Here is a 13,221-nt window from a genome sequence, read left to right as displayed (position 1 = left end):
TCAATGTACCTAGATTTTGCAAAACAAAAGTAATGTAAGGATGAGAGTGATTTTCTGGATGCTTGACCATTGCTGTTTGGGGCCCTAAAACAGTACCAACAATGACAAAATTGACTGAACATTTACTATTAACTTGGCACCTATTTTAATTCTTAGTCCTGTCTACAAATTGCTATGGTAGATGCTATCATTATTAGCCACGTTGGTTGAAGTAACATGTCCAAGGTCAGCCCAGCTCACAAGTAGCTTACTGACTTCTAACTTGAGAACCTATGTTCTGACCCCTGCACTGTGCCATTCACACCAAAACTTGGTGTAAGGAAAGGCTACACAAAGGCCTGGCTGCACCCTTGAGATGGGGGAAGGACAATTAGCCGCAAAAGCATGATTAATCCACAAACTAAAATTGAAATAAATTATTCTATCTATGTGGGTAGGGAGTAGGAAGGAAAGTAAAGGATTTGGATACTGGTCTTGCTATGTAAACATGTACATGTGCCAGTTCTTTGACCCTGAGAACTCAACATTTCTGAGTTTCAATCTTCTCAAATATAAAATGGGGAAGACAATTCAAATCTTTTGAGTTTATTGAAATGACTAAAAGAGGAAAAGTATGTGAGAGTTCTTTATAAATTCTAAACTCCATGTACAGGTTATAAATTAAGGGCATGAGGCTGAACGTATGCATTGCCAATGCCTGGATTTAACAACCTCAGCAGGAAACAACAAAAGACTGCCCAGTGCAAGGGCAGGTCCTTGTGCTGGGATCTGAAGAACCTAGCAAGAAAATTTGAGAGAGAGAGAGAGAGAGAGAGAGAGATATTATTTTGCATTCCAGGGCTAACATGTCTGGAAAGCATACAGCTAGCTACCTTTTCCAGACTCCTTTGCAGCTAGGGTCCACGTGAGATCCAGTTCCACCAAGAAAATTCCCATATGAACCTGGGACAGGGGCAGGGGAGAGGAAGAGAAGGTATGTAGGTGGAAAGAAATGGGAAGCATTGGAAGGCAGAGGAGTCACCTCAGTCAGTTGGAGGTGGTTTCTAGTGGTTTCTATCCCCTGGAGTGTGGGGAGCGCAACAGTGTTTCCACCAGACCCATCCTATGGAACAGCTTGAGTATTTCTCCTGGCTGTTCAGTTACAGGCCATGTAGTTTCTTGGCCCTCTCCAAGATTCTATGAACTATCTAATACCCTCTAATAAATTCCTTTCTGCTTAAATCAGCCAGAATGGAATCTGTTGTCTCCAATTTAGAACAATAACTCATACCAGAAAAGATTCCAAGCAAGAAACCCTCCAGGAAATGAGAATCTGGGACTGGCTTTCTGAACAAGTTGCATTTTGTAGCAACAGAGAGCTGGCAAGCATCAGAGGATGGGATGCTGGCAGTGGGTGGCTCATCCTGACGAAACAAATACTGATGGCACCTGAGGTCACAGCAGAGCAGCACCTATTGGTGGCAAGGCTTGGGCAGAAAGAAGAGCCACTGCAGCGCATCTTTTTAAAAAAAATTTTAGGCTCAGCACCTGTAGTTCAGCGGCTAGGGCACCAGCCACACACACCGGGGCTGGTGGGTTCAAATCCAGCCTGGGCCTGCCAAACAACAATGACAACTGCAGGGCGGCGCCTGTGGCTCAGTCGGTAAGGCGCCAGCCCCATATACCGAGGGTGGCGGGTTCAAACCCGGCCCTGGCCAAACTGCAACCAAAAAATAGCCGGGCGTTGTGGCGGGCGCCTGTAGTCCCAGCTACTCGGGAGGCTGAGGCAAGAGAATCGCTTAAGCCCAGGAGTTGGAGGTTGCTGTGAGCCGTGTGACGCCACGGCACTCTACCAAGGGCCATAAAAAGTGAGACTCTGTCTCTACAAAAAAAGAAAAAAAAAAAAAAAAAAAACAATGACAACTGCAGCCAAAAAATAGCCAGGCGTTGTGGCGGACGCTTGTAGTCCCAGCTGCTTGGGAGGCTGAGGCAAGAGAATCGCTTAGGTCCAAGACTTTGAGGTTGCTGTGAGCTGTGATGCTACAGCACTCTACTGAGGGCGACATAGTGGGACTCTGTCTCAAAAAAATTAATAAATAAAATAAATAAACTTTTATTACAAAACATTTCAAATAAATACAAAAATAGAGTGATATGATTAGCCCCATGCACTGGTCTCCCAGTTTCTACAGTAACCTCACTATCACTCTTTCATTGTAGAACCTTCCTCTGTCCTACTTCACTAGATTATTCTGAAGCACGTCTAATATATCATTTGAACCAGAAATATTTCCCCATGCATTTCTAAAAGATGGCTTTTTGTTGTTGTTTTAGAGACAGGTTCTTGCTCTTTCACCTGGGTTGGAGGGAGTGCAGCAGCAGCATCATAGCTCACTACAGCTGTAAACCCTGGTCTCAAGCCATCCTCCCCGCCTCAGTCCCCTGAGTAGCTGGGACTACAGACATGTGTCGTCAAGCACAGCTAATTTTTCTTATTTTTTGGAGAGATGGGGTCTCACCACGTTGCCCAGGCTGGTCTTGAACTCCTGGCCTCAAGTGATCCTCCTGCCCAGGTCCCCAGAGTGCTGGGATTACAGAGCCTGTTCAAAGATTCTTGATTGTTTTGCTTGTTCTTTTAACAGTTTCTTCAAATCAGGATGCAAATAACTCCATAGGGTGCAATTAGTTGACAAGTCTCTTCAGTTGCTTTTAATCCGTAGAGTCCCCTCTCTCTTTTTCTTTTTCTTCTTTTCTCCCTATAGCAACTTTCTGATGAAGAAACTGGGTCATTTGTTTTATGGAATTTCCCACAGTCCAACCCCCTTCTAGCTTGATGGAAAGTAAAAATCCACATTCTAAGACTCCCTTTCAGCTAAGGTTTCCTCACGATCTGGCTGCTCCCAAGCAGATACACCCACACATGACTTCTGCATGGACATGAGCCAGGTGAGAGGCAGGTGCTGGGGACTCTGGGTGCTCCCCTTCTGGAATTGCAGGGGCCAAGTGGCAGGTAGGGTGGCAGTGTGGTGTCTGGGGGCTCCTCTTAGCTTGAGTGCTCTGGCTAAGTGTCCAGGTCTAGTTCCTGGGCCCTTACAGCCATCCTGTAAACTACCCATCACCCTGTGATAAATTCCTTTATCTGTAAACTCTGCTAGTGGATTCTTTTGGTGACATGGGGGTGGGGGGATAAGCATAAGCCTTAATTCTGCATAGCTCTTCAGAATTTACAACGCTTTCACATATCTCATCTCATTGGGTGCTCTTAACTTCCCACTAGGAGGATGTTATTATCCCTCCATACCATAGAGTCCCCTGAGGGTCAGAGAGACCATGTGACCAACCCAAAGTTTCGTAGTTACTTAAATGTCATGAGTTGTTTGAAAATAAAAACAGAAACAGAAACAAAATCCCACAGTTAGGAAGTATTTTAAGACTCAACCCCAGTCTTCAGATTCTAGCCCCAAGACGCTAAATGGCCCCAGGACGTCTGGCAGCACAGAGGGGTGTAAGGTCTGGAGAAAGACTCCTCCTTTTGCTTAGGACAGGCTGCCTCCTCCCCAAACTTCCCTGCCCAGCAAGGTCAGCTATAAGACTACATAGACAAATTCCGGGGGCTCAGGGGCCTGGGGCTCTCTCCTTTCAGCTAGGCTGGGGGAACAGGGGGCCAGGGAAGGATGCTGTTCAGCTGGAGCCCACACCCCAACTCTGTCACCAAAGCTTCTTTGGAATCCCTGTCCTGGTGTGTGTGTGGAAGGGGACTCAGGGGAACCCTGGGAGTACTGAGGCTTTCTATGAAGCATCAAGTTTAAGTAGCAGAAGTGGCCTAAGGTTGTCTGGATAAGAGGAGGGAACAGAGGGGGGGCTCCAAGGGCCTCCACCCTGCCCTCTCTAATGGACAGTGGCTTTGATCCTGGTGTCAAAGGCTCATAAATAATGTCCCAGGCATGGATGCCCTGCACTCATCCAAGGGCAGCTGGCTGACAAGGCAGACTCAGCAGGCCCTGGAAGGCAGACCTGGCCCCACTGCAGTGGGCTGTGACGGGTTTACGACCAGCCCGCTGACAGTAGTTACCTCATATTTATACCCCTTCTACAAGGGCAGTGGGAGCTGCTAAGAGCTGCCTGGGAGGCCTTAAATCACCATGATGGGAAATGCTGTTAGAGGGAGTGCAGAGGTAGGTAGGAGTCATCCTGGGGGCTTGGGCTTCCTGCTGGCTCCTCAGGTTACAGCCCTTTCCAGAAGGGGATTTACAGCCCTAGAGTCCAGTGGAGCCAAGCAGCCCCCAGGGAGGAGCCAGCAGAGACACAGGAGCTGAGCCAAGAAGGAAGATGTCCCCGGCCAGCTGGGCTGGCTGGGGGAGAGCCATGGGAGAAAGTGCAGGGACTCAGCACCAGACTGCTGGCCACTGTGGCTGGGAGAGGTGGTTGCTCATAATCCCCTGGCAGGCACACCTCCCTGCCAGCGTGTCAATCTATGAGCAAGGCTGTCTGTGGCGACCCTCTGTGTGCAGGTATCTGTGCCCTTTCTCTGGATGTATGTCATATCTGCTTTAGGGTATATATCAACGAATAGGAGCACGCACGCAGTAAGATTCTTTCTCCTTGAATTCAAGCACCGGGCTACACATGCCTATGAATCAGTGTTGCACTGGTGGGGGGCAGCTGGATGGCTGGACACACACTCAGAGGTAATGGATTCCAAGTCCCTGTCCATGCTTGATCACTGGGAGAGTCTGGGAAGATAAAAAAGAGGACGCACAGGAGGACAAGGAGAAGAGGTGCTGGGGTGGGGATGTTTAATAGAAGGGTAGATTTGATGAAAGGAATGGGAGGAGAGAGCAGGTGGCCAAGGGTGGGTGGAAAGAGATATAAGGAACGGAGAGCGAACAGCTAAAAGGAAGCACCCTGAGGTCCACACAGTGCAGCCAAACTGACCTCAAATGTTGCCAAAGAACAGGAGGGAAATGGTAGTGAAGAGGTACAAGAAGAAATCCAGAAAGGACAGAGGAAGAAGAGGGGTGACCCAACGAGGGGAGGAGGAGGGCAAGGCAGGCAGCAGGGAGCACCACCTGCTCCAGAGGGCAGCCGGACTTGGGCTTTACAGCTGTTCACAACTCCGCCACCTCCATGACAGCTGGCTCAGCAACAGGATCCAGGGCAGCCTGCCCTCTGGCCACTCCTCTGTCACTGGCTGGCAGCCATCCAAACCCAACCCAGAGCACTGGAAGAGTGAGCCAGGCTGGGGTGGAGATCAGGAAGGCAGACATGCCACCTTGCAGAGTTTGCACAGAGAAGGGGGTCTTTACTGTGGCTGCGCTGATGTACCCAACTGGCACCCAATATGCAAATATGTGAACACATGTCTATTTGCATATCCCTGGGGACGTCCCTCCATGCTCTTATGAACATCCCTGTCCTGACTGCATCACTTGCAGATAGAGGTGGTTCAGGCCACCTCTTCCTGCAGCCCTGGCAGTTCCTGAGTTTGGCTCTGCAGTTTTCAATTTCTGTTTAGAATTTTCTTTTCTTTTCTTTTTTTTTGAGACTGAGTCTCATTCTGTCTCCCTGGGTAGAGTGCCATGGCATCATCGTAGCTCACAGCCACCTCAAACTCTTGGGCTTAAGCAATCCTCTTGCTCAGCCTCCCAAGTAGCTGGGACTACAGGCGCCCGTCACAACGCCCAGCTAGTTTTTCTATTTTTAGTAGAGATGGGGTCTCATTCTTGCTCAGGCTGGTCTCCAACTCCTGAGCTCAAGCAATCTACCACCCTAGCCTCCCAGAGTGCTAGGATTATAGTTGCAAGCCACTGCACTTAGCCTCAATTTCTGTCTTCAATTTGCTGTGTGGAATCTTCTGGCCTGGCTTCCTGGGCAGGGCTGGGTCAGCTGGGCTCTAGCAACCTAAACCCAGAAAAAGTAAAGACTGCATCCCTGATACTGTAAGTGGCACAGAGTTTAAAACTTACTGTTGCAAGCTGGCTCTGCCACTATAGACCCAACCTGGAATCTGAGGTGTTGTGGGTGTTTACGTGTTTGTGTGTATGCATTTGGGTGTGTCTATATCTCTCTGGGTGTCATGAGACAGCCAGCAAGGTCAGATGTCATATGCTGAGCCAAGTGACAATCTCCAGGTGTGACATGTGGGTCTCTGGGTACCAGGAAAAATATCTCAGTTGTCCCCTGGCTCCCCCTATTTCCATCCTCCAACAGTTCAGATGCTACCTCCTCCTCAAAGCCTTCCTGGGACTCAGCTGGCCCACTGAGCAGACCACTCCTCATCTGTGTTCCTACAGCTCAGGGCCACACAGAACACTCTAATAGATTTACTATTGATGGTTTTTTACATACAAACATATATAATGACATAATCAATGCCTATGGTGGAGGACAGGTGAGGAGCCCCCATGATCTCCACCTCCTGATATCTGAGCCTTTGTCATCTTTTCCCTTTGATTGGGGGCAGGGCCTATGGCTTGCTTCTAATTAATAGAACCTGGAAATGGTGAAGGTGTGTCACTCCCATGATACATTACATTGTGTAAGGCTTGGTCTCGCTAGTGAACTCCCTTTAAGGTTCTCCCTGCAGCCACACTGGAAAGGGCCCACAGGGCAAAGAACTGTGGCAGTCTCTAGGAACTGTGGGTGGCCTCTAACCAACATCCATCAAGAAGCTGGGGCCCTCAGTCCTGCAACCACAAGAAAATGAATTGTGCCAACACAAATTTGGAAGAAGATTCTTCCCCCATCAAGCCTCCAGATAAGAACACAGCCTTGGCTAGACATGGTGGCTCACGATTGTAATCCCAGCACTTTGGGAAGCCAATGCAGGAGGATCACTTGAGCTCAGGAGTTCAAGACCAGACTGCACAACATAGTGAAGCCCTGTCACTACAAAAATAAGGAAGTTAGTCAGATGTTGTCACCTTTACTCTCAGCTACTTGGCAGGCTGAGGCAGGAGGATTGCTCGAGCCTAAGACTTTGAGGTTATGATGATATCACTACACTCCAGTCTGGGTAACAGAGCAACTCACTGTCTCTAAAGAAACACACACACACAAACACACACATATCCCTGTCAATATCTTCATTGTAGTTTTGTAAGACCCTAAGCAGAGGACCCATGTAGGATATGCCATTGAACTATAAGCTTTCAAGCTGCTAAATTTGCAGTTGACCCTTGAACAACATGAGTGTGAACTGTGAGGACCTGCTTATATGTGGACTTTTTTCATCCAAACTTGAATATAGTATAGTACTGAGTATATAGTATTGAGAGATCTGAAGCCCATGTATGCAGAGGATTGACTCAGCTTCCTTGGAAACCACTCTGGGACTTCAGTAGGCATGGATTTTGGTATACTGGAGGCAGGAGGGTGCTGGAACCAATGCCCTGAGTATACCAAATTTGGTATACAGCAATAGAAAACTAATACCCACCTACCTGCCACTTGATGTAATAAACTCTACAATACAATTGAAGCCCTTGTGAATTTTTCCTTGGTTGTATTTCCATTTTTACCAATTATTTCTTTTTTTTTTTTTTTTGTAGAGACAGAGTCTCACTTTATGGCCCTTGGTAGAGTGCCATGGCATCACACAGCTCACAGCAACCTCCAACTCCTGGGCTTAAGCGATTCTCTTGCCTCAGCCTCCCAAGTAGCTGGGACTACAGGCGCCCGCCACAACGCCCAGCTATTTTTTGGTTGCAGTTCAGCTGGGGCCGGGTTTGAACCTGCCACCCTCAGCATATGGGGCTGGCGCCTTACTGACTGAGCCACAGGCGCCGCCCCACCAATTATTTCTTAATATTTTCCTAGGCATGCATCCCTAAATAATATCTATGGTATTTTATATGATTTTAAGCTTCACAATTCTTTACAAAAATGTATAACATCTGGGCGGCGCCTGTGGCTCAGTCGGTAAGGCACCGGCCCCATATACCGAGGGTGGCGGGTTCAAACCTGGCCCTGACCAAACTGCAACCAAAAAAATAGCTGGGCATTGTGGCGGGTGCCTGTAGTCCCAGCTACTCGGGAGGCTGAGGCAGGAGAATCGCCTAAGCCCAGGAGTTGGAGGTTGCTGTGAGCTGTGTGAGGCCCCGGCACTCTACCAAGGGCCATAAAGTGAGACTCTGTCTCTACAAAAAAAAAAAAAAAAAAAAAAAGAAACAAAAACGTATAACATCCATGCTGGTTGGTAGCAATCCATCCTGACCATCTCACCACTGCCCATCCTTATGATAAATGTCTGTCCCTGATGTGTTGTTCAGGCTCTGTATGAGGTCCACTCCTGTTGCTTTGCCACAAATGGGGCATCAGCAGCTCATGTTTGTGACTTCACACCATCTTAGAACTGTAGCATGGGAAGACACTTTAGAGTTCAGGTCCAGCCCTTTCTTCCAATTTGCAAATGAGAGGATCCTCTGGCCCACAGACAGGAAGTGACCTTCCCATGGCTCAAGGCAAATGGCAGAACCAAGACTGGTCCCAGACCTATGCCTTGCACAGGGCTTCCAACACCAGAAACTCTGGCTATCAGATTGGGTCTGTGCAGGGGTCGGCCTGATTGATCCATTTCACAGCAGGTGCTTTTGTCAAATTAGTCCTGATGTGAAGTTCCAGACTGAGTACTTCTGGCTTCCATCTACAGTGATTCTCCTGCTCACAGGACCACTCTAAAGTATGAGGAATTCACCAATTTTAGAATTGCATCCAAAAGAGCCTACTGCATTTATTATGGCCTTTTGTGTTGATATTTGTTTAGCAAAAGCAAAGTTATGTTCAAGCTAAGTCCCAGATATGGAAATAGAAGCTTATTCTACCACTAGCCTTCATCTCCCAACAAAACCTCTCCCAGCACAGACAGGAGAGGACCAGAGCACTGCCTGTCCTTTGTGCACATCTCAACATACTGTTGCCATGTCGTGTCCTCCCTCAGGCATCTGCACTAGAGTCTGTCACTTTTCTGGGGAAGCACAAACTTGTATTCTACTTCTACTCTTCTCCCTCATCCCCATTTTAAAACAACTGAAGCTAGGCGTGGTTGCTCCAGGCTGGAATCCCCATACTTTGGGAGGCTGAGGTGGGTCATTTGAGCCCACAAGTTTAAGGTCAGCCTAGGCAACATAGTGAGACCCCCCATCTCTAAAAATAATAATAATAAAAATCAGCTGGGCATGATGGTGTGCATGTATAGTCCTCGTTCTTTGGAGGCTGAGGCAGGAGCATTGCTCCAGCACATGGTTTGAGGCTGCAACAAGCTATGATGATGCTACTGTGCTCCAGCATGGGTGATAGAGCGAGATCTTATCTCTTTAAAAAAAATCATAAAATAAATTAACTGGAAAGTTTACATGATAACTATAATCTCACTTAATCCTGAGCCAGAGGCTGGGGGATGGGAGTAAGAGGCGGAGTGGAAGGAGAGGACCGGGGCTTGCTTCTAGAATCAGGCACCCAGCATCTCTGCAGCCCTGGAACGTTATAAGCTTCTTCCACACCAGAAATACTTTTCATCCTGACAGACTACTCCCTCCGCTGTCATTCAGGACTAGGGTTAAAAGCAATATTGCTACCTACAAATAACTTCACTGCATCTCAATCATAGGCCAAGATGGGATGCCAGGGGTTCCCCAACCCCCTCTGCTGCACCATGCTGCAAGGAACAGCAGGGGGCGCACTACTCTGTGTCCAGGAGACAGTACTCCTCCGCTAACCTAAGTCCCAGGCACAAAGTCTGGCACATGGTAGGAAGCTGCCGTGCTCTGAATGTTGATGTGCCCCCAAACTCATATGTTGAAACTTAACCCCCAGTGTGACAATATTAAGAGATGAGGCATTTTGGGAAGTAAGCAGGGAGGGCTCACCCTTGTGAATGGGATTAGTGCCCTCATAAAAGAGACTGAAGGAAGTTGTGTTTGCCCTTCTTCCATGTATGGGCAAATAGAAGTCATCATCAATGGAGAATTGGTCCTCACAAGACACTGAATCTGATGGCACCTTGACTTTGGATTTGTCAGCCTTCAAAACTGTAAACAATAAATTTCTGCTATTTATAAACTACTCAATTTAAGGTATTTTGTTATAGCAGCCCAGACTGACTAAGACAGAGGTCATAAATGTGTATTGCTGAAGAATAAAGGAGTGACAAAATAGCACATGAGCCAGGATACTGTGCCTTGTTTTCATCAGAAAAACTATCTGCCAGGGCCCAGGAGAGGCAGGGGCACTGGCCTGCAGGTGATCCAGGAAGGAGCTGGGATGAAAAGCCGGATTTTGCTGAGGATGGGAACATAAAGCTGGCTGCCTGGATGTGGTGACTATCTGAGATGCCTCCCAGTTGAGCAAAGTTGTTGCCTGTAGGGACACATGTGTCCTTTCACAGTAGGAGAGAGGTGCTGAGGGGAGCGAAGGGGAAAGATCTCATCTACCCACAGCTGCAATTTAGAAAGAGCACTTTCCCCATCCCACAGTCCTCCAAGTGGAGAAGCAGAAAAGGGAACAGGAAGCTTTCAGCTGGTTTGCTGGTATAGGTTTAAGTTTAAAATAAGGCAAAACTAGGCATAGCGAAGGGTCCCCATAACACGTGGCCCAAGAGCTAGGATTCTCCACACACACAGAACAGGATTCTAACCCATTGCTGAAGTTATTAGAGGCTGACCCTGTCCCTAGCTTCTCAACATCCCCCCAACCTGCCCATCCCTAAAATCTATAAATTCCATCCATTAGGGGACAAAGGCTATCACCCAACAATGAGAAACATGGTGTTGAGTGCAACTACCCCTAGGAGAGGTAACACACAGATGCAAGCTCTTGCTGAGTTTCAAGTGGTATTGTGTCCTCTCCTGTGCTCAGCTTTGAGGGGAGGGACAGACCTGGAGACCCCTTGGGAAGGGGGCAATCAGTAATGGGAGGCACACCATGGCATAGAAGGGCAGGCTGACTTTCCCTTCTGCCTACTTGGAATCAGAGATATCCTCCCCTACAGCGCTAGGGACAGAAACAGTGGAGGTGGCTGCCTCCCCTGGCCTGCTCCTGCCAGCCCTGACACGCCCACAAACTGGAGAGAATACAAAGGCTTCCCCTGTCCTTCATGCCAGCTTCTCTCAGCAAAAGGAATAAAACAGCCCACTTAATTTTATCCCTCACAGATTTCCTGGGAAATGCGCTATTAGTTCCTCTAATGTAAAGATAATAGGCTTGTCTTCCTTGGCAAATGGCACAGCCCCAGCACAAACACACTCACAGAACTGTCAAGAGGCCTCCCCCGCTGAGGAAGAAAGGCCCTAGAGTAGGATCTGGACTGGACAGAAACCAAGGAGCAGGCTTGCCCCCTCCACACATAACCTGCGGGTGCTGGTTGCAGTCAGTCCACGCTGAGTCCCGAGGACCTATCAGCCCTGTGCAGGGACCACTCTCTCACACCAAGGACAGAGAAGAGGACCCCCATGCTGAACCTGGGGCCTGTGAGGCACCTGGGCAATCGGTCAAAGAGGCTGTGCACAGCCCTACGCTGCTTCTTTGCTTTCCCCATTCATACTTATCTCCCCATGCAGGCTGCGTGCTCTGCATGGGCGTGGATCCTGGCAGACACCTTGCTTTTCCCCCAGAGAGCCTTGGACAGTGCTGGGAAGGCAATGGAAATGCAGTGATACCTACTGGTGGATCAGACTGGGGATGGTGGGCCACATCTGTTCACACTGGTCACAGTGAGTGACTTTGTAAAACTCTGTTTCCACCTGAGGCTCAGTTTCCTGCTATTTGTGGTCTGTGTCTATGTCTCTGAGAGCTCCAGGCCTGGCACCCAGTAGGCGCTCTCCTTCTACTCCTACCTCTGCTGTCTTTGTCCCTTAAGCTGTAGAAGCACAAGCAGAAAGAGAGCAGGGGCAGCATTATCCAGGGGCAAGGGGCAGCTACCTGATATTCCTCATCTCTTGGCTATTGGAGGCCTGGGGACAGGCACCCTAGTCTGAGACTGGAGCGAAATGAACTTACACTGTCTTTCTGTTCCATTAGAGAAGGAGAGTCTGTCTAGAGCCACGAAGCCCTGGGCCAGGGTGCTGCTGACAGCCTGGGGAGCCACTGGGCATCGTTAGGCAAAGCTGCCTATCCCAGGAGGGGGATGTGACCTGGCCCTCAGGGCTGTCCTTGTTGATCAGAACCCTTCTAGGGGTCGGTGATTGGGGAGCAATCATTCTGCATTTCAGAGAGGGCCTCAGGCCCTAGAAGGGACAGAGAGGGGCCCCAGAACCCTCCAGCTGCTTTCAAGGTTCAAAATGGGGTGTGGCTGGATCTACAACAATAGTGAATAGTGGGAAAGTCCCATGGAACACATAAGGATGAGGCCAGGAGAATTTTAGCATGCAAATGAGTAGGGCAGTGGTTTACTGATCAGCCACTGCCACTGCTGCCTCCTCCTCCATCCTGTTGCAGGAGCTCTGAGGTCACCGCCTTGGGCTCCCTCTCTCCTGCCGGCCCCATGCACTGCTCGTCTGCCAGGAGGTACCGCGCCAGCTGCTCCAGGTCCTCCAGGCTTATCCTCTGCAAGCGTTCCTTGTGCTCCTGCCTCAGCAGCTGCAGCACTGCCTTGGCATCCTGCGGCTCAAAGTGTTTACCTAGGACCCGGCCCAGCTGATGCCACAGGGGCTGGGGCTGGGCCTGGGGCTGGCAGGCCTCCTTTTGTGTCATATTCTCCAAGGGTCGCATAATGACATTGATGGAGGCATTGGGCCCAATGCAGTAGTCCGAGAGGTGCTTGTCATCGGCCAGGAGCTGGCCGCGGAAGAGCAGGTGCTGCTGCTCCTCAGGCACCTGCAGCCGCTGAGACACCAGCTTCTTCAGTGTGGCTATGCTCTCCTGTCCTGACACCTTCAGGCTGCATCTCCGACCTAAGAGCAGCTTGACTGTGAGGAACATTGGGCTAAGAGTAGAATCAGGAAGGCTCCATGCTCTGGGAGCTGCCCTGAAGATTAGGGGGACCCGCAGGAGAAGTTGCCTTCTCCTATCAATAGAAGGCCAGCCGGTCCCAGGAGCCCAAGGGTCCAGCCCAGGTGGGCAGCCATTGGCTAATGCACAGTGATGTCACAGTGCTGCAGGGCAGCTCATTTCCAGAGCAGAACTTTAGGGATGGCAGAGGGGCCCTTTGGACACAGAGCATCCTTCCTCCATGAGAGGAGAAAGGAGAGGAGAAGAGGAAAACTGGAGAGCTGGGAAAGAAAATGTAGGACTGAGAGAAAGGAGAGT

General features: G+C 49.3%; 1 protein-coding gene across 1 annotated transcript; it reads right to left on the bottom strand.

The window, feature by feature from the left end:
* Nucleotides 1–12,369: 12,369 nt before the first annotated feature.
* On the bottom strand, nt 12,370–12,961 carry UBL4B (ubiquitin like 4B). Its single transcript, XM_053591282.1, has one exon. It carries the CDS (start codon nt 12,892–12,894, stop codon nt 12,370–12,372), a length of 525 nt encoding a protein of 174 aa, XP_053447257.1. The 5' UTR covers nt 12,895–12,961.
* Between the last annotated feature and the right edge of the window lie 260 nt (nt 12,962–13,221).

The sequence above is a fragment of the Nycticebus coucang genome, chromosome 5 (assembly GCF_027406575.1).
Source record: "Nycticebus coucang isolate mNycCou1 chromosome 5, mNycCou1.pri, whole genome shotgun sequence".
Classification (NCBI taxonomy): domain Eukaryota; kingdom Metazoa; phylum Chordata; class Mammalia; order Primates; family Lorisidae; genus Nycticebus; species Nycticebus coucang.
The sequence above is the reverse complement of the archived record's forward strand: the minus strand, read 5'-3'. Positions and strand labels throughout refer to the sequence as shown.